Source organism: Mastomys coucha, unplaced genomic scaffold (genome assembly GCF_008632895.1).
Source record: "Mastomys coucha isolate ucsf_1 unplaced genomic scaffold, UCSF_Mcou_1 pScaffold19, whole genome shotgun sequence".
Classification (NCBI taxonomy): Eukaryota; Metazoa; Chordata; class Mammalia; order Rodentia; family Muridae; genus Mastomys; species Mastomys coucha.
The window spans coordinates 5,957,438-5,978,151 of NW_022196901.1; the positions used below are offsets into that span (position 1 = coordinate 5,957,438).

The window sequence follows — 20,714 nt, forward strand, 5'->3', positions numbered from 1 at the left end:
GCAGACACTCAGGGAATGACGAACCTTTAAGATCTTTCACTCAAGTACAAAGGCATAAAAAATCTACTAAAGACAAGCACACAGACAGCTAGAACATTCACACTTGACTACTGTGATGGCTATTCTTGGGTTTCTAAGTCTGGAATAACTAAAACCCAAAAACGGAGGGGCACACCTGTGAGGCATTTTTTTTTTTTTAACTTAATTTGAAATAGGAAGATCTACTTCTAATCTGGATCTTTCAGATAGGAACGCAGCCCTTTAATATGGATCTTGAGGTGGAAAGGCACCTTTAATCAAGAATGTTTGAGTTGGGAAAACCCACCTCTAATCTGGACCATGCCATCTTCTGGAAGTTCGTATAAGCACATGAAAGAGGGAAGCTATTGCTCTTTGCCTGCTGCTATCACCTTGCTAGCAAATCCATTCTTCCTTTCCTGGAACTAGAGGCTGCTTCTCAGGAATTCCAGGAATACTGAAGACCAATTGAAACAGTCAGCCTTATTGACTGAACAACTACTAGAGTCTAAGGCCTTTGGTTCATAGGCAGCCACTGTTGGATTAGTTGGATTACAGCCTGTAAGCCATTCTATGAAATCTCCCTTCTCTCTCTATAGAAAGATTCATTTTAAAAGTTCTGTTACTCTAGAGAACCCTGACTAATACAATTACCAACAAAATGAAAAACTTTTGACTTAAGGACATTGGGGACATCTCTCTTCATGGGAACTTTTAGACTTCAGGTTAATACAGCACAAGTAATTTTAGGGAAGGGATATTTACAACAAACTCCAAATATCCTGATAACAATGTCAGACACTTCAGATGCATGAGCTCTTTGGATATATTAATTTATTGCACACCAACCCTGCAATGTCAAGTACTTTTAGTTCTGATTTTCAGATGAAAAAATTAAAATTGAGGTTCAGGTAATGCTCACTCACATAGGCAGTAAGGAGAAGAGTCTCCATTTAATGTAGGTTTGTCTATTTTCATGTTTGTGATAGTCAATGCTTTGTGTCAACATGACTGGATTATGGGACACTCATGGATAATCATTAGCACCTTACGCCTGGTGTTTATGAAGGTGTTTCTGAAAGAAATGAGTGATTTGATCAATAGTAAGTAGATCTACTTACCATTTGGACTGTCAGCATCTGGTCTGTAGTGTCATGAGTGGAAAGAATGTGGTGAATTTGCTGTCTTCGAGCTGAGGCATACAACTTCTTCTGCTTTCAAATATCTGACCTCTCAAGCTCTTGGCTCTGTACTGAACTTAAGTTTCCTATATCTCTAGTTGGTATAGGGCAGATTGGCATTGTTTTGGCTTCCATAATCACATAGCCAGTTCTGATATCTCTTTGCATGTGTGGCTCTGTGTAATATTATTGTCTTATCTCTCTGAAGAGCTCTAATGTATGTTTCCACAACCTCTCACAAAAGGTTAAACTTTCTAACCAAGAAAAAAAAAAATGAAGGTGGTGGTTGGGGTTCAAGATTTCTCTCTGTGTCCTGGAACTTGCTCTGTGGACCAGAAAACTACCCACTACTGTTTCCTGAGTGCTTGGATTAAAGTTATGCACCTCCATGTCTGGTTTGAATCCTTTGTTCTTTAACTACAAATAGTTTCATTTTGATCTTTTAAGGAAGTCTGAAGAGTTCAAGAGAAATGTTTCATTGGTAAATGGCTTTAGAGAAGTAAATCAAAGAATTCTTTAAAAACCAAGCAACCAACCAACCAACCAAACAATTCAAGACATTCAAAGTTAGTTTTTATTCAAGTGACCTTCTTCATAAAAAAAAAAAACAAAACAGAACAAAAAACAACATAAACTTCTTTATTCCTTTTAGAAATCCCTCAAACTTATACAATTACTTTGGATATCAATCTGGTAATTTCTCAGAAAATTGGGAATAGTTCTGCCTGAAGACCCAGCTATACTGCTCCTGGGCATATACCCAAAAGATGCTCTACCATACCACAAGGACACTTGCTCAACTATATTTATTAGCTGAATTATAGCTCAATTATATTTATATTTATTCATAATAGCCATAAACTAGAAACAACCCAGATGTCCCTTAACTGAAGAATGGATACAGAAAATGTAATATATTTATACAATGGTGTACTACTCAGCTATTAAAAACAAGGATATAATGAAATTTATAGGTAAATGGATAGAACTAGAAAATATCATCCTAAGTGAGGTAACCCAGACCCAGAAGGATACACATGGTATGTACTCACTTATAAATTGATATTAGCCATAAAGTACAGGATAACCATGCTGCAGTACAGAGACCTAAGGAAGCTAAGGCCCAAGGGTGGATGCTTGATCTTATGCAGAAGGGGAAATAAAATAGACATCAGAAGTGGATGAAGAATGGGAACTGTTGGGGGTAGAGGAGGTGGGGGTCAGGTTTAGGGAATGGAGGTGGGGTGGGGAAAAAGCTGGGAGAGAGAACCGAAATTGTCTCTGGGACAAGCTGGAGACATGGGATGGGAGAGGTTCCTGGGAGATGATGGGGGTGACTCTAGCTGAGGGATATGGAGCCTGAAGTGGTCACTTCCTGTAGCCAGGCAGGACTTTGAGTGGAGGGAGGTTGACACCAAGGGACCCATAAGACTTTCAATTCAAAATTTACCCACTCAGGGATAAAGATGAAATAGGGATTGAGGGCCAACTAATAACTGGCCCCAGCTTGAGATTTTGCCCACGGGAGAGAGCCAATTCCTGACACTGTTAATGATACTCTGCTATGCTTACAGATAAGCACCTAGCATAACTGTCTCCTGAAAGGCCTCACCCAGGGATAGATGGAAACAGGCAAAACCTCACAGCCAAACATCAGGTGGCGCTCAAGAGTCTTGTGGAAGAGTGGAGGATAGAAACGAGCAAGCTGGAGAGGTCAAGGACACCACAAGAAGACCTACAGAGTTAGCTAGCTTGGGCCAATGGGGGCTCACAGAGACTGAACCACCATCCAAAGGGCATGCATGGACTGGACCTGGGTCCTTTACACATATGTAGCAGAAGTGCAGCTTGGTCTTCATGTGAGACTTCTTATCAACTTCACACGGGAGCAGGAGCTGTCTCCAACCCTGTTGCCTGTCATTGGATTTCCTTTCCCTACTTGGAATGCCTTGTTGAGCCTCAGTGGAAGAGGATATACTTAGCCCTCCTTTAACTTGACCAGGGTGCGTTGGTACCCAAGGGGATGCTTCACTTTCTCTGAGAAGAAGGGGAAGGAGTTATGAGGAGTGTGTGAGAGTGGGACTGGGAGGGTGGGCGTCTGTGATCAGTATGTAGCATGAATAAAAATAAAGAATTACAAAAATTCCTCTGTTTTTCTGGATTCTTCATTCCTCCTTTCCCACATGTTAAATAATGACTAAATCATATGTAAAATGCAGAATATGATAAAGAAAAGTAGCTAAAGAACTGTGATGGTTTGAATGGGAATTGCCTCCATATGCTTACTTATTTGAGTGTGTGGTTTCCAGTTAGTAGAAATGTTTGAGAAGGTTTAGGAGGTATGACCTTGTTACAGGAGTGTGTCATTGGGCATGGACTTTGAGGTTTCAAAAGCCCAAACCAGACTCAGGCTCAAGCTCTCTCTGTCTCCCTCTCTCTGATTGTGGATCAGATGTAAGATCTCAGCTATTGCTCTAGCACCATACCTACCTAAATTGCCTTGGTTATGGTGTCTCTTCAGAGCAATAGAAAAGTAACTAAGACAAGAATCATAGTATTTTTGTATAACTCAGCTTTGTTCTTATAAAACTGAAGTAATATATGTTTTATGTAAAATAAACAACTGACAAAAAATGTTGAAAAGGTGGGGAAAGGGGAGCCCTAATTCACTGCTGGCACAGCAACTATGGAAATTGGAATGGAGAATCCTCAAAAGCTAAAAATAGAGCTACCGTATGACCAGACCTCCCACTCCTCAGCATATGCCCAAAGGACTTTATATTATCCTCCACTCTTGCTCAGCCATGTTCATAGCTCTCTATTCTCAGTTACCAGGAAGTAGATGCAACTTAAATGTCCTTCCGCTGATAAATGGATAATGAAAATTTGTGATACATATACATAATTAAATACTATTCAACTGCAAGAAAAAATAAAATTATTCAGTTTGCAGATAATTTTGTGGAACTAGAAAATATTGCATTGAGTGAGGGAACTCATAAAGACAAATATCTCTTTTTACTTGTGGGTATTAACCTTCTACCTTTATATATGAGTACATTACCTGGAGAAATTCCAAATACCTGAGAGGTAGAAAAGGGACCCAGATGGGGGTGGAGGCTAGAAAGAACTCTAGAGAGGGACTACTAGGACACAGGACCTAAATAAAGGGGAATGGGAAATAACAGGGGGACCTAACTGGGAAGGGGAGGAGGGAAACATAGAAGGAGGGATAAATAACCTTAACAATAAATGAAAAAGGAATAACAAATCATTTATGTTTACTCATAATTATATGTTTATATGCACATATGCATGTAAAAATGATATACATATATGCAAGGTACTCAGAAAGGTTCAATAGTGATATTCACATCCTGATGTCAACATCTTTCTTGTTGGACTGAAGACCTATTCAGTAGAAGGAAACTCAAGCCTGGTTTGGTAAACATAGCCCAGTACTCATGGCTGATGGTGTCAAAGACCCTGGGAGACCTTTCTACTGATACTTCCTTAAACAAGTATAACACATAACTGAAATCCTAAATATGTATATCGCAGAGAAGTATAGCTCCCAGCCCTTGTCAAAGGCATTTCATTTGCAGCAGATGGTGACCATTAGAGAAATGCATAACTGCTCAAGATACACGGAACGACTGATCATGAAATGCCCAACTCTGATTGATACATCTGTAACATGAGCCTATCATGAAGGTTCAGGGAGCATCCCAGAAGAGGAGGCAAAAATATTTTAAGAGAATCTGCTACAAGACAGTGTCTTCTACTTATGACAGGAATGCTACACATGTCAACAATATGGCTGCCTTAGCCAAACCTGAAAAAAATGACAACACCTATTGACTTGCCAGTGTGAAAAGACTTGTAGGCAATAAATTGCCTAGAGAGGGAAGATCAGTCTTCACCAAGGACTACCCACCAATAGGTTAGCCAATCTCAAAAGGGTATCTGGTGAGAGAAAGTATATATATTTAAGCAGCACTAAATAAACCTAGCAGGTTAATTAATAAAGTTATATATATATAACACTAATACAATATAAGGGGCCACAAATTTGAGGAGTGAGGGAGTAGTGGAAGTGGTACAGGTGGGGAGTTGAAGGGGAAATAATATAAATATAATGCTCATATATGAGATTCTCATAAAATAAATAAGGTTAAAAAAAACAAATCAAAACAGAGTTAATTTGCAAAGGATTGTTTTTGTTCAACTAGTAAAATGAATTCCAAATGTCAAAAGTCTAATCAGATAGAATAATCCAGAAAACACCTTTATTATTTTCCTCTTATGAATATTATTATTAAGCTTCATCTCTTTCCTCTTTCAGGAATTTTAATGTGGATTTTTAAACCTAAGATGGATTCCACACAATAATTTAAATTATTAGGTCTTTCTTTCTTTCTTTCTTTCTTTCTTTCTTTCTTTCTTTCTTTCTTTCTGTTTTGTTTTGGGTTTTTTTGTTGTTGTTGTTGTTTTTTGTTTTTCAAGACAGGGTTTCTCTGTATAGCCCTGGCTGTCTTGGAACTCACTCTATCCACCAGGCTGGCCTCAAACTTAGAAATCTGCCTGCCTCTGCCTCCTAAGTGCTGGGATTAAAGGCATGCACCACCACTGCCCAGCTAATTATTAGGTATTTCAAAAGCATAGAAATGTACAGAGAATAACAAAGCTAATTCTCCAGGCAGTGAAACAAATCTGCCAGTGTCTGAAATCTTGTGCTATTTCCTGATGAGGAAATTGTGGCTTTCTTTCTTTATCTATAAAATAGGGTTGGATAATAGGGTCACTTATATCACACGATTTTCAAGACTAAACGAAGTACTTGATCTTAGAATACTTCTAGTATTTATTTACTAAATGTCTAGTTGAAAGACCCAAACCCAGAGACCCTTCCCCAAAATACGCGTTTAAACAAGGCTGGAAAATTACCAAGAGTTCCCCAGGCCGGTTTGGGGCAAAACAAGACCTTTGTGGTCTGACACCTGGGTGAAATGTTTCAAAAACACCATCTGTCAAGATCAACAAGAACAATGGGACTACCTCGAGACAATGGGACGGCCCCAAGATCCTCCTTCCCAGAACTCAAGAACAATGGGACTGCTCTGAGATCTCAAGAACAATGGGACTGCCCCGACAGAACTCAGGTTGAACTCCGAGTCACCCTGGCCTAATTTACATCACCCAATCAGAGACCTGTAACCATGCATCTGCTTCTGTATGCCCGCCTCCGGCTCATGTACCCTATAAAAGCCCCGCACCTGAGTACATCGGCACGCCACTCTCCTGAGAGCAGACGCCCTGGTACCCAAAGCCCTAAATAAAAGCCTCTTTGCTTTTGCATCTGAACGCCTGGTCTCGTCGTCCTTCAGTGCATGGCCTCGGCCTGATAGAGGCCCGAATCTGGGTCTCTTCATAGTAAGTGCTAGTTATTATCATAACTACTACCCAATACAACAGAACATCACCTTTATATTTGCTTCATATATTTTCTTCCTCCTTTATCCCTCTTTGAACCTTCATTCATTTGAAAAAATAAAATACTGGGGCTGGAGAGACTCAGCAATGCACTTGCAGAGGACCTGAGTTTGGTTGATGGGTGGCCCAAAGCCCGCTTTAACTTTACCTACAAAGGACTCAAAACCCACTTCTGGCTTCTGTGGGCATCTGCACACACACACACACACACACACACACACACACACATACACACACACCACAGCATGCACATACAGAGCACATATACATAAACATAAATAAAAATAAACTTTAGAAAACTAAACAAGAACTAGGAATAATATGGTAAAAGTTCAGGGCTTGGGAGACAGCTCAGTGGGTAAAGTGCTTTCTGTGTAAGCAGAAGAACCTGAGTTTAGATTCACAAAATGCTGATAAAAGCTGGGCATGTTGTCATGTGCCTGGGAATTGGATGAAGATGGACTTCCTGCAGAGCTGGCCAAGATGAACCCTGAGCTCTAGGTTTAGTGACAGACCTCGTCTCAAAAAACATGGTGGAGAGTGGCAGAGAGACATACCCAAAGTTGACCATTAACCTTAACATGGGCACACACACACTCATGAGTGTGTGCATGCATGCACCCCCTCCACACGATTAAAAGTTCAGGTAATGCTCTCTTTATACTCCTTCCTAATTTTTCATTCTTTTAAGTGATAATTAAATGAAATCTGCTCATGTTTTAATACATAAAATATATTGAATGTCTACTTCAAATAAGGTTTGCCTGACTGTTTTCCTCACTGAATGGAAAAAAGTTCTCAAGTGTTTCCTGTGTCAGGTAACTTTCTTTGTAGTTGGGTAAAATGCCATAAACATGTCAAATGAGATTATGTTGAAGGTGCCTCCACTTGGAGCCAACTGTAACCTAAGTTAGTGTAACAGGGAGCTGTGACCTAACTGAAGAGCATATTCTTATTTATTTATTTACACTCCATATTTATTCCTCCCTACCCCACCCCCACCCCCACACTCTGACTTCTCCACATCCCATACATCCCCCCCACCCCCCTGTCTCCATGTGGATGTCCCTACCCCCAACCCCACCTGACCTTCTAAACTCCCTGGGGCTGCCAGTCGCCAGTCTCTTGAGGGTTAGGTGCATCATCTCTGAATGAACATAGTTGGCAGTCCTCTGCTACTAAGAGCATATTCTTTTAATAAGCATCTGAGATTTGGCAGTCTTTCCAGACAATCACAGGTTGTAAGCTAAATTTGGCAAATGCTGTGACCAATTAGGCTATTTCTCTCTCTCTCTCTCTCTCTCTCTCTTTGTGTGTGTGTTTTACAGATACACAGTGTTAGTACAACTATATGAAATAGAAACCCTTCAGAATATTGGCATATTATGGAAATGGTTCATTTTGTCATCATAGTTATAGTAATGACTTTCTCAGCTTGTGTGTTTTTGACAAGTTACCTGTTAGGGTTGAGGATACAGTGTTTGTAGTTAGGCTGGTTCTACATGTCATGTCCTCTGTAGTCTCCAAATGAAGTCTCTAATACCGCCAGGTGGAGCTCTCTGGTTTAAGTTGCTATTTGATACATGAATATTTACATCCCTCAAATAAATTCCACTAAAGTTAATTTGTAAAAAGAGTTTCTTTTACATATAACATTATTTGTTTCATTTTCCCTTAGTATTATTTAGGTTTCATTTACCATTTTTTTTTTTTTTTAACAAATGACATTGATGAAATGTTGGTCTTGACTTTTTTTTAAGATTTATTTTTATTTTTATTTTATGTGTATGAGTACACTGTAGTTGTACAGATGGCCGTGAGCTATCATGTGTGTGGCTGCTGTTGATCTCAGGACCTTGCTCGGGCCCGCTCGCTCTGCCCTGCCTGCTCAGGCATAATGTTACTGCAGCTGTCTTCAGACGCACCAGAAGAGGGCGTCAGATCTCATTACGGGTGGTTGTGAGGCACCATGTGGTTGCTGGGATCCGAACTCAGGACCTTCAGAAGAGCCGTCAGTGCTCTAACCTGCTGAGCCATCTCACCAGCCCGGGTCTTGACATATTTGTTTGTTTGTTTTTTTTGGTTTTTTGAGACAGGGTTTCTCTGTATAGCCCTGGCTGTCCTGGAACTCACTCTGTAGATCGGGCTGGCCTTGAACTCAGAAATCCGCCTGCCTGTGCCTCCCAAGTGCTGGGATTAAAGGCGTGCACCACATTTTTATGTGTGTATCTGATTCCCCCTCCTACGGCTGAATTGTTTGACAAAAAAAAAAAAAAAAAAAAAAAAAAAAAAAAAAAAAAAAAACAAACCACAGACAATGTAAATGTATAATGATTGTAATAAGACTGTATAATAACTATGGAGAACGTGAAAACAAATTCTATAAAAAAGGAAAGAAAGGAAGAAAGGAAGGAAGAAAGAAAAGCAAACATTTCTAATAGACTAGTAGCTGTCTTGCTACTAGTCTACTAGAAAGCCTCTGCCAACAGCTTTGGTTCTGTTTTAATCAGGCTCCTTCAATAACCCCCTCAACCACACCTGGAGACCAGTTACTTTAAGGTGAGTTTCCAGCTCTTAGACACTGATACAGTACCACCGCACTTCAAGTCTCTTTAGCATCCTCTGAACACACTGCGTTAGTCTCGGCATAGGTTTACCACAGGAAGAAGCAACATTTACTCAGCCATGCCCCGTTTGGGGGCACTTGGGCTATTCTATTTCATTTTTGTTTGTTTGTTTGTTTTTGTTTTTTTGTTTTTTCGAGACAGGGTTTCTCTGCATAGCTCTGGCTCTCCTGGAACTCACTCTATAGACCAGGCTGGCCTCGAACTCAGAAATCCACCTGCCTCTGCCACCCAAGTGCTGGGATTAAAGGCGTGCAGGCTATTTCACTTTTAATTAAACAACAGTGAGTGCAAAAACTTACTCTCCTTAATAACTAGTTCTTAGAAGCCTAGAATTAAAAATGACCAGAAAGAGAGAAAGAACATAGAGTCGGGTGTGTAGGGAGGTGGGAAGGATCTGGGAGGAGTTAGGGGAAGGGAAAAATATCAATAAATATTGTATGAAAAAAATAAAAATTTAAAAAGCTAAAGGCATGCGCATACTTAGAAAACTTTAAGTTTATTCTTTGGCGATTTCAAATACGTTTATAATGTGCGGTGATGCCTCTCGCTTTCCCTTCCTTTGTCTTCCTCCCATTCCTGTCATCCCCTATAGGTCCCTTTCTACACTCACGCTTGCTTTTTTGTTTTGTCTTGTTACCACCTGAGCATAACCAGCGCCCTCTGTGCGAACATGGGTTGGTATCTATCCAGTGGAACCTGGTGGGCTGGCTTACTCCTGGGGACACAGTGAATGCAAGGACTGTCCCTCCTCCAGAACTCATCAGTAGTCAGTAGTTCATCAAGAAGGGCTAGGGTCCCTGGGGACCCATGATTTCCTGTTGACAGCCCAGTGCAGTGGGCGTGGCTGCTGCGCTTTTCCGATGGAGAAGGCTGTGTGGTACTTAGAGATAGCCTGAGGTAGCACTCCTCTTTATCTTCCTTCTGGCTCTTACATTCGTTTTGTCTCCTCTTCCATCACATTCCCTGACTGAGTAAACACCCTTTAGTGTGTTGTCAAATTGTTTTCAAGAATATCGGCATTCGGGAGTGCATAACCCACACGGCCATTTTCTAGAATTGTTCTCCTTCCTAGATTCATATAGAAACATTTTTCGTAATATTTCATTCTACCTGTATAAAATTTATGTTTCAAACATTTGCTACTTGAATTCATACTTACATTTTTGTGCTTAGAGGAGTAAAAAATAATTTCAGTCATTTATATTACAATCTGGTTTACCTACAAAAAATCTATGTAGAAAGCATGCCTTTAGCTGAGCTGTCGTTGATGTAGTTCTGTTGATTGTTGTGTGTGAGTGAAGTTCACCTCTGATGTACCCTGCACAAAAGGAAAACAATGTATGCTTAGTAACTCTTAAGTGTTTAATCCTTTAAGAGGAAATTATTAACTGAGAGTTACAAAGAATGCTACTTAGGGAAATCTGTAATCTACTTATGTTGACTAAAATGGGCTTTATTTTAATAAAGAAAGTGTTTTTAATTCATAGACATAGGTTAATTGTTGACAAGGATAATATAAATTTGACTCAAATAAATTCTTGATGAATTAAAGAATAAAAAAAACAAACAAAGGAAGTAAAAACCGAAGCGCTAACAGAGCCATCTACCTGTTTGGGTACTCCTAAACCCCTGGTGGAAGAAAACGGAAATGTCTGTATAATTTGAGTCAGTGTATTTTCTCTGCCGCAGATATACTCAGGTCCATTTATATTTAGTGTGTCAGTTGGGTCAGAGAATCCTTGAGCTCCTCCCACTGATGTGTCATCCTTTACTGCCTAGTGGGGCCACATAAAATAGACCACCACTGCAGCTTTTGTACAGAAAAAATGCTTTCCCAGAAGCAAAAAGGTTCGTTCGCTAGAGGCTACACATCTGTATGAAATAAGACCCAAATTGGCAGGAAGTAGGTTTGGTACCACCACTTCATTCCAGTCTACTGTGAGGCAGGCACCCTTCTATGAGCTTTGTGCACATCAACTTAATTAACCCACATGGCGACCTCACGTGGTGGCTAGTGTTATCATTTTCATTAAATAGATGAGATAACCGAGTCCAATACTACAAACCTCTACAAAGCCTCTTTCCGCTCTGCCATTTCAGCAAACCCTAATCTTGTAGAAATTCATTTAGAAGGTTACTAGGCGTGGATCCCTTAAGAGATATCCCTAGGGTGTCGACAGGGGTCTAGAGAGGGGCGACACCCCGGGGCCTCTGGCCTCTCTGACTCCCTCTACCTTGTCGCTAGGCTCCTGCGCGGGTGGAAGTGCCACCGCTCCACGCGTGCTGGGCTGGGCCTCAGCCGCAGCCCGCGCCACCTGCTCCGGGCTCCCGCATCTCCGCCCCACGTCCCGCCCCCGCGCCGCGCCCGCGTCCCACGGTCCCTCCCTCTGGCGTGACGGTAGCACGGGCGCCGGCTGCCCGCGCTGCGAGCGGCCGAGCTGTCAGCGGGCGGATCAAGCCCAGTTGAGCTGAGCCGAGAGGAGCCAAGAGCACTGTCCTCGCCTCCCGGAGCCGGAGCCGCGCAGCCTCCTCGCCCGAGTCCACCCAGCGCCGTGATGCTGCTGCTCGCCCTGCTGTGGGCGCAGGGCAGGGGCCGGGGGCGACCGGTTGGGGGTCCCCGCCGCGAGCGCTCGCCGCCCTGGAGCCCCGCCTGGATTTGCTGCTGGGCGCTCGTCGGCTGCCAGGCAGTCTGGGCTGGGGACTCGTCCTCCCCGGGCCGCCCGCTTCCTGCGTGCCAGGAGGTGAGCAGCACCGGGTCCCCACTTGGAGTTTGCGGCGGGGTGTGGGGTGGGGTGGTCGCGGGGACCCGGGCTTGGAGTGACCATCACCTTTTTCAGGTTTGGAGGACAGGGGCGTTCGTTTATGTCCAGGGATGAAGTTGCTCACCCCTGCTAGCGGGCTAGGAGCTGGTGTACGGGCTTACTGTCTTTCTGGTGGTGTATTTCTCTCCGCACTGGTGTTTGGGGGTTTCTGAAGGACTTTGCGGCGCCCCCTTTGGAGAGCTAGGTCTCAGGACCTGGGTTTGAGAAAGAAATTTCAGGAAGGGGAGGAGACTGGGGAAGCCCTGCCCCATGGGATTTAGAAAACTAAGGCTTCATAGCTTTTTAGAGACCTAGATACCCACCTTCCCTCCCCTGATTTCTCTGCTCCCCTGTCTCCACAAATGCTTTCATCCAAGTCTCATGGTTTCAGCTTTCAAATAAAGAACAGTGCCGTTTCTTGACATTCTGGCAAGACATGGATGTGAAGAAGGCAGAGAAGAAAGTACTTAGGAAAGAGGCGGGTTGGTGATGTTGAAAATTAGAATGGGCGAAGTGAATATGCTCCTTCGGAGAGGATCTTCACCTGGCTGAAGTCCTGCAGCTGTGTACTTTACAGTTTAAGATTACTGCTGACTTATAGCCAAGAAGGATAAATTCTGGATGATTAAATTTTTCTCCTGCTTTTGGGAAAACGAGACTTACTGTGCCAAAAATATACAGAGGATGTCACTGGAAGTTGCGTTGTGTGTTTATGTTTTCCTTTAATGCTCCAGAAAGTGCGTTCTCTTAATGAAAATAAATGAGGGGAAGGAAGCAACATTTCTGACCTACTTTGAATGATCGTGTTGGAGAAGAGGTGAGGCACACATGCTGTTTTAAGGAAGATTGCTAGGAATCAGGGTGATGGGTTCTTTAAATGTATCCAGTAAAAATAGGTTAGCCATTAGACGAAAGGCAAGATTCTGTTTCTTGTGCATGCTGGAACCACTTCTGAATTCGAGTATCCTCTTTTTAGACACCATCCATCATCCCTGGGTTTCCATCTTCCTCTCTTACAATACGTGCCCTAGGACAGCCCACAATGATGGAAAGTCAGATGGCAAGCTTGGGTGCGAATATGCAGCTGTATTGTAGCCGGAGAATCAGGACAAACTCTTAGCAAACAGCTGTGCATAATTTCAGCGTGTGCTAGTAGTGGTTCAATATGTATCCTGCCATTTGTCACCTGGGAATAATCTATGGGGTTCTATAGAATTCAGCTTTTTGAACATTCACAACTGTTGTGGCAAGATAAACTTTATTGTCCAGTTGCCTAGACACAGTTTATAGAACACATTTCTTTCTTTTCTTTTCTTCTTCTTCTTCTTCTTCTTTTTTTTTTTTTCGAGACAGGGTTTCTCTGTGTAGCCTTGGCTGTCCTGGAACTCACTCTGTAGACCAGGCTGGCCTCGAACTCAGAAATCCACCTACCTCTGCTTCCCCAAGTGCTGGGATTAAAGGCGTGCGCCACCACTGCCTGGCAGAACACATTTCTTTAATGAAGTGAAGTTCCAAGTTCCTTGCAACACTAATTCTTAGTAGTGAAGAATCTTCTTGAAGTGGAAAGGTCAAGGCCACTAGAAGAGATGCTTCTATACCACTATATATATACATATATCTGTATATTTTTCCCCCTAACCCAAGCTGGGTTTAAATTCCTTATATAGCTGGTGATGAATTTCTGATTCTCCTGCCTCCATACCCCAAATGCTAGGATTACAGGTATAGGTCACCACACCCAGTTTATATAGTGGTGTGGATGAAATCTAGGACTCCTTGTGTTCTAAGCAAGCACTCTATGGACTGAGCTACATCCTTATTTGTAGACTATGGTCATATAGAACTGAGGCAAGGGGATGACAGAATGTACAAGAAGATGATGCTCATCCAATTCCAGCCTTTCACTGACTTGGTTTTAGAAATTTCTAAGATCCATGCTTTTGCATCTTAATTTTGAATTTTTCCCTTCAAAAATGAAAATAGACAAAAATCTATAGGAGGATGCTACTGAGTCAGCCTCTGGCTAGTTTGTTTCAAGAACCAGTAATACACAGATCTACTTATATTCTCCCTACAGACTGTAGGCAGTGTGAGACTACGCATTGTGGGTTAGAGGCTCCACTGGAAAGAGAAGAGGCCTCCCACGGGCGTATATCTGATTGTCCATACCCAGACTAGCCAGCTGAGCTAATTTGTGCTCTTGATCATTGTTTCAATCTACCATTATTTTGAAGAGGAAAATGAGGTGGGTAAATGATTCTCAGGCTTTGAGGGTAAGGACTTCCGGTTCTGGGGATGTGAGGCTGTAGGGATCCATCTTGAGCTTAGCAAGTTCTTCTGAGAGATAGCTATTGAACTGTGACTATGGCTGATGAAAGTAGCCATTTCTTGTCTGTTCTGATGGTTTAGCCACTTGTTTTCACCTCCATATTCCAGAGGGACTGGTACTTGCCTCCTTAGGGTTGGGAGTCACATTGGTCTGCTTCCTAAGGGAGTCATAGCTGAACAGAAAGGACAGTAGCCCCGTGAGGTCCCAAGAGATCAAGGACAGCCTTGATTGGGGCCTTTAGGCTGGAAACTAAAGCCGAGTCTTAATAACATGAGTGAAAGGGGGTATGGAAATGTAGCAGGGTACTCTAAACCTCAACCCTCTATCGACATTTTTATAAGATAAACCACGTGACTGCAAAGACTGATTTTTTTTTCCTTCCTTGCTTGTAAAAGGAAAGAAAAGACAGTATAGAAAATTGGTCTGGGATGCACCTGATGATCATTGCCTGAGATGAGACGAAGGGCCCTCCAAAATTATAATTGGGCTGTGGGTAGAAGTTTCACCTTAGATTTGTGGCAAATTGAACTCTGGAGTGAGGTTCTAAGTACAGCGTTCTCAGAGCCCTTGGATGATGGAGTGGGAAGGAGGAATAAAATGATTGCTTTTTGGAAGTTCAGCTGGGGACCAAATCAGCAGGTTGAAAGTGCAAGCACAGACAGGATGGGGCAGGCTGGGAGAGAGAGATAAAAATCCAGTCCAGGTCCCATAGATGAAGGACGAGGATAGGATCCGATATTCTTAAACCATATCTGGACAGTAGATGGAGTTATTTGGAATTTTGTATGGGGAGGGAGACACTTTCTGGGGTTTCATTCATTTGTTTTTCCCTTGACAACTGACTCTAATCAATGACCTATTTCAGTATTAGAGCTTATAATATATTAAAGGAAAAAAATCTGTATCAGTGTGAGAATTGTTTATTGTTAGATTAGTGGAACTCAATGCTAATATATCAGGAAAAATCTAGGGGGAGACTTCAAAGGCCCAGGCTCATAGCCTACAATACCTGTGAATTTGAGTGGGATTTTTGACTAATTGACTAATTGGACCTATTAGGATAGCCATAGGAAAAAAAAATATCCAGGCCAACTGATGATTCAGAGTTGCAATGAGATATTAAAAGGGAGCTCGTGAGAACAGAAAAAGAACAGAACTAAGTGGATTATGCATGCGTTATTTAATTTGATAATTGCAACCACAAGATCCTTACTTGAGTGCTCTAAAAGCTGGCACAATGTGATTCTGCTGGTCTCTGAATTTTTAGTGAATGATGACTTTGACCAACAGTCTTTATTCTGCCAAGATTTAGTGAGTTTATATTAACATGCAGGCAAAATATCATGATAATATTACAAAATAAATACAAAATAAAGATATAATATATGTAAGTAAGGATGAGGCAGGTATGTAAACAAGCAGTTGTAAGTAAGAGATTTGTTGCCAGAAGAGAGGCAAACGGCTCCAGAACCCACTGGGAAGATTGGAGAAAGCACTGCCAAAGAGGTGAGGAGGGCCCGAAAGCTGAGCAGGAAGAGTCAGATGTGACCTGACCGAGGCTCCTTTGAGGGAAAGGCATTTCAGGTGTAGAGCACAGATCAAAAAGTGGCAGGAACATAAAGCTGTGTTGTGTCATAATTGGGTACAGCTGAATTACAGTGAGCAGCAAGACGCATAATGGGCAGTGGATCTGAGAGACAACAGGAGCCTGGTCGTGAAGGGTCTTAGGCCATGCTAAGAAGATGGTCTTCATTTGATAGGTAGCCAGGAGCAAGAGAAGAATTTAAACATTTAGTTTGGCAGTAAGGTGGAGGCCAGATTGGAAGAGAGACACGGAAAGAGGTGAGACAGTCCTGGAGAAGGAAGGCAGGGCATCAGTTAAAGGGTAGCTACGGAAGTGGAAAACACGTGTTGGAAGATTCACAGGAAGTTCCTGTGAGGGCAGAGTGAGTGAGGGATTCCAGTCTGATCAGGGAGAGGCGCCACTAGCTTCTGGTTAAGGAATGTGAGGAAGATAGGGGACTTTGCTCTTAGAGGGACTGACCTAGAGCTGTCTAACTGGCTGCCAGGGACCAAGCTACAGTGCTCAGGATCACCATCTGGGGCTCACATGGGGACTTGAGAGTCATGTGGGTCAAAGGAGTGGTTGAAAGAATTGAGCTTGGGTTTTACCAACACTAAGCAGAGTAGAAATGTTCACAAGGGAGACACCAAAACAATGGTTTAGACTGAAGAGGTTGAGTTATGGGATTTTGAAGAAAGGGAGAAGACTTTGAAGAAGAAAGGGGTGGCTGTGTGTCAAATGCCTATAAGCGAACTGACAAGAGGCTATGTATTTGGTGACTGTTGCCGGTGCCTGTGCCAGGGTGGTTCTACCAGAATCAGGTGGGATGGGTTGATATTAACTAGCTGGTGAGTTAGGGGTTATAGGATAGGACGGTGATAAGCCTTCCTAGGTTTGGTAAGTGGTTGACATGTCCAAGTGTATATATACCAGAAAACATGCTAATGAAGCTCTGGTCCTGTGCTCTGGAGGAATGTCACATTGTCACTGAAGGAGATAGGACAGCTCTGTTTTCACATAGTAACCATAATGACTCCTGCTCGTTGTGCCTCTGTAGGTAAATTTTCCATTTCAAGTTCTCATGCTCAGAACCATTTTCCATGTTTTAGGCAAATGTCAGCAAGTATTCACACCATCAATATTTACAATGTAAAATCCAGAGTTGATAGATCTGTGAAGTGTCATGTTTTAGCACAGGATGAAAATAGCAGTACTCAGTACAGATAGTGGCACACTTTCCTAGCACGGCTTTCTTTAGCGGTGTCTTAGTCAGGATTTCCATTGCTGTGAAGAGGCGTCATGACCAAGGCAACTCTTATAAAGGACAACATTTAATCAGAGCTGGCTTACAGTGTCAGAGTTTCAGTCCATTATCATCATGATGGGAAGGAAGGGATTGTGTGTAGGCAGACACAGAGCTGGAGGAGCCTGAGCTGAACTCTTCTACACCTTGATCCAAAGGCTGCCAAGAGGAGACTATCTTCTTTAGGCAGCCAGGAAGAAGATGTCTTCTGCTCTTCTGCACTGGGCAGATCTCGAGCAGAGGAGCCTCTAAGGCCCAATGACACACTTCCTCCAACAAGGACATTTATTCCCAAAAGGTCACATTTCCTAATAGTGCCACTTCTCATGGGACAAGTATATTCCAACCACCACAAGCAGTGTTCGGGACTTCTGCTTTTGATTGTCAGAAGAAATCAAACATTCAACCCATGAGTCTTTTGGAAGAACGTTTCATATTTAAACCATAGCACTAGTCTCGTGAGGTGTAGGAGACAAGCTAAATATTATAGTAGGAGTCTGTTGGCTGACGGTCCTGGGTACTGGTGACAGAACATCTCAGACATATAAAGCTTTCTGTCATAGATCAGTTCCTAGACCTCCACTACTTAGCTCTTATTGGACCACAAAAGACAACACATCTTTCCTAGTTTCTGAGTTTTAGCTTTAGCATCTGGCAGCTATAGATTTTCTCATGAGTATTGTTTGCAGGAAGTGCCCAAGATGGGTAAGTGTTCTCTAAATGGGTAAGTGTTCTCTAATGGGGCACCAATCCGAGGAGCAAGAAGGAACTAGAATCTACCCAGCACGATAAGACAGGGCTCTGGCACATATCTTCATACTTTCCTCCAAATCATATGCCCAGAAGGGGCCCATTTTCTATGTTGCACAAGGATACCATATGCTTTAGCAAAGGCTTAGAGCACACATTTCTCCCCAAGTACATAGTACACTCACCAAGACAGGGAATTATATAATCTTACTCAGCAAACAATGATTGAAGTTATTTTTGTTGAAAGCACTTTAGGGATTATAAAAATAAGTAAGTCATAGATCTTCTTTGGAAGCACTAATCACAGCCTTCAAAAGAATAGTTAGCTTTGCTTTTCCAATTATATGAAGAAATTGATTTTTATGGAGCAATTAGTCATAATTGACATATTCTTTAAGTTGTATCTGATTTAAGACAGAAATAAACACCCAGTGATCATGACATACTGGCCTTTGGTTTAAAATTCTGGGGCAGAAGAGACTATTTGTTTTTACTTAAAGCTTTGTTACTAAAGACTTATTCTTTCTCTAGGTCAGTGGTCCTCAGAGTGATTCTAGGACCAGCAAAAATTAACATTACCCTGGAACTTGTTAGAAACACAGTATCTTGAGCCCTGGCCTCATACACAGCAATCTCTGTCCTTGTCAGCCCTTTGGGTAATCTTGGTATATTCTGAAGTGTAAGGACCACTGCTCTTGGAGTAAAGGAAGAAATACAGTTTTTGGTCTGAAACATGGGGACATGTTTTGTTGCAAAAAGTCCTTGACCTTATATTCTCATTGACTTCCTGCTTCATCAGAACATCCTAGAACCTTATTAACCACACTGAATGGACCATGAGATCCTCCGTTCTCAGGAAGTGCCTTTGCAAACATTGCCTAGTTATTGCTTAGCTACACTCTGAGACTCATGCACATGCTGGGAAAAAGACAGCATGCAGAAGACAGGGCCAGTGCTTTCTAAAAGTTCACACCTGACAGAATAAGCAATATGGAAATTATTAAGTACTTGGGCTTGTTGATGCCCAAGATTAGCATTAGAATAAAAACAGCTGTAATACTAAGGGGAGGGAGCTGCTCAGTCTTCCTGGTTATGTTTTCCAGTCTTTGCTACTTATCTCAAGAGGTGTTTGTTCTAACTCAGACTATCTTCTTGAGTATTCAAGACAAGAGACTACTTGAAGTCTGTTTGTGCCCCTGGTTGATGCCATCTTGAACAATCTTTGAGTGACTGTTTGGAAATGCAGATAGTAAATCCTGCCTCATCTGCATTTGAAGGGACTCTGTAGATTTGAATGTAATGAGTGATACTCGTTATTATTCTCAAATAACTGAAGAACAGGGTTTTTAAGGGTTGGAGGAAGAGTTGGAATTCACAAAGGCAATTTTCTTACTGAAATACTCTATACTTCTTTCTTTCTTTTCTTTTTAAAAAAATAGAAGTTTAGGGTGATCATTTTGTCATTACAGAAATTTTTACCACACTCTTGGATTTTATCTTAGCCCACTATAATCCTCAGTCTTTGCTGGTCCTCACATCTTCCTGGCTAAGTCACACTGTTATGTTCCTGGGTTTAATCTTCGTCCTGCTATCTTCCCAGTCATTCTCATATTCTTGGTGATGCCGTCCATGACTTAATATTTAGATTACATGTCTGTGATGATAGCTGTGAAATTTATCCCATTTGTGCAGCTCAGCTCCCACATTCTAAGTAAACAAAGAGTCAATGTCTCTCCTTGGTTTGATACCTCCAATATGATAGAACCCAACCAGAACTCTTAACATTTACCCCAATACTACTCTTATAGCTCTGCTCATGACATTACAGGGACTCCTCCCTTCAGGAACCTCACTGACCTCATGTCCTTCGTGTCCTACATCATGTCTGTCAGCAGCTTCTCTTGTCTGTGACTCAAATGCTTAGGGTAAGAACCTTACCCTACTTGTGACTTCTGGCTCACCACCGTGATATATTGGTTAAGCTGTTGTCATAACTTCCCATCTGGATTTCACAGCACAATCTAGGAATAATAATCAAACATAAATTAACATTTTTTAAATAAAAAGAACTTTATTTTGACACTCAGAAAATTTTAGGTCAAGAAATGCTATACATCCCAGGTAAAAACTTTCATGTACATGCCAAGTATTGACTTATTTCTAAACTGTTATCATCTTTGTTAGAATCACCACCAAGGAAACCATCCTTTTTTAATATTTTGGAAATTCAAGTACCAGAAAATATTGGATTAAAATTGTAACTTACTAGACCATTTGAAAGACCGTCATTCATGTCATCAACATTTAAAATATAATCATGAAAAGTGAATGCTTTGGTTATCTTTGATGGGAAAGCATACCAGTTAGTTTACTGGTTCTGAAGTCTTCTAATAAAATTGATAGGAATTTGTGTATGCTTAGAGAGAGAAATATGGATGTCCTAATTTTCCAATCCAATTTTATCCACTCTTTCATCAAATAAAATAGCAAAGTTTTTAAACTTCAAATTAAAAAAATCTTATAAACTAAAACAAGAAAACCTTGCCTTTCTGTGTTAAGCGTTTTAAGGCATTCATTCATACCAAAACTGTGATGCCGGCCTGTAAGTCAGCTGTCTATCAAAGTTCTTGAGGAAATCGTCTTGAAGG

At 41.7% G+C, this 20,714-nt stretch overlaps 1 protein-coding gene across 2 annotated transcripts in view; it reads left to right on the forward strand.

The window, feature by feature from the left end:
* The first annotated feature begins 11,697 nt into the window (after positions 1–11,697).
* The window catches only part of Kiaa1324l (KIAA1324 like), a 204,476-nt gene continuing 195,459 nt past the window's right edge, over positions 11,698–20,714 (forward strand). Inside the window, exon 1 of one of the 2 annotated variants that reach the window (XM_031380008.1) lies at positions 11,698–12,060. In XM_031380008.1, the coding sequence (XP_031235868.1) occupies positions 11,875–12,060 (186 nt within the window). In that variant the 5' untranslated portion in view covers positions 11,698–11,874. The remainder of the gene's footprint in view (positions 12,061–20,714) is intronic. The other variant, XM_031380011.1, reaches the window with a different exon arrangement.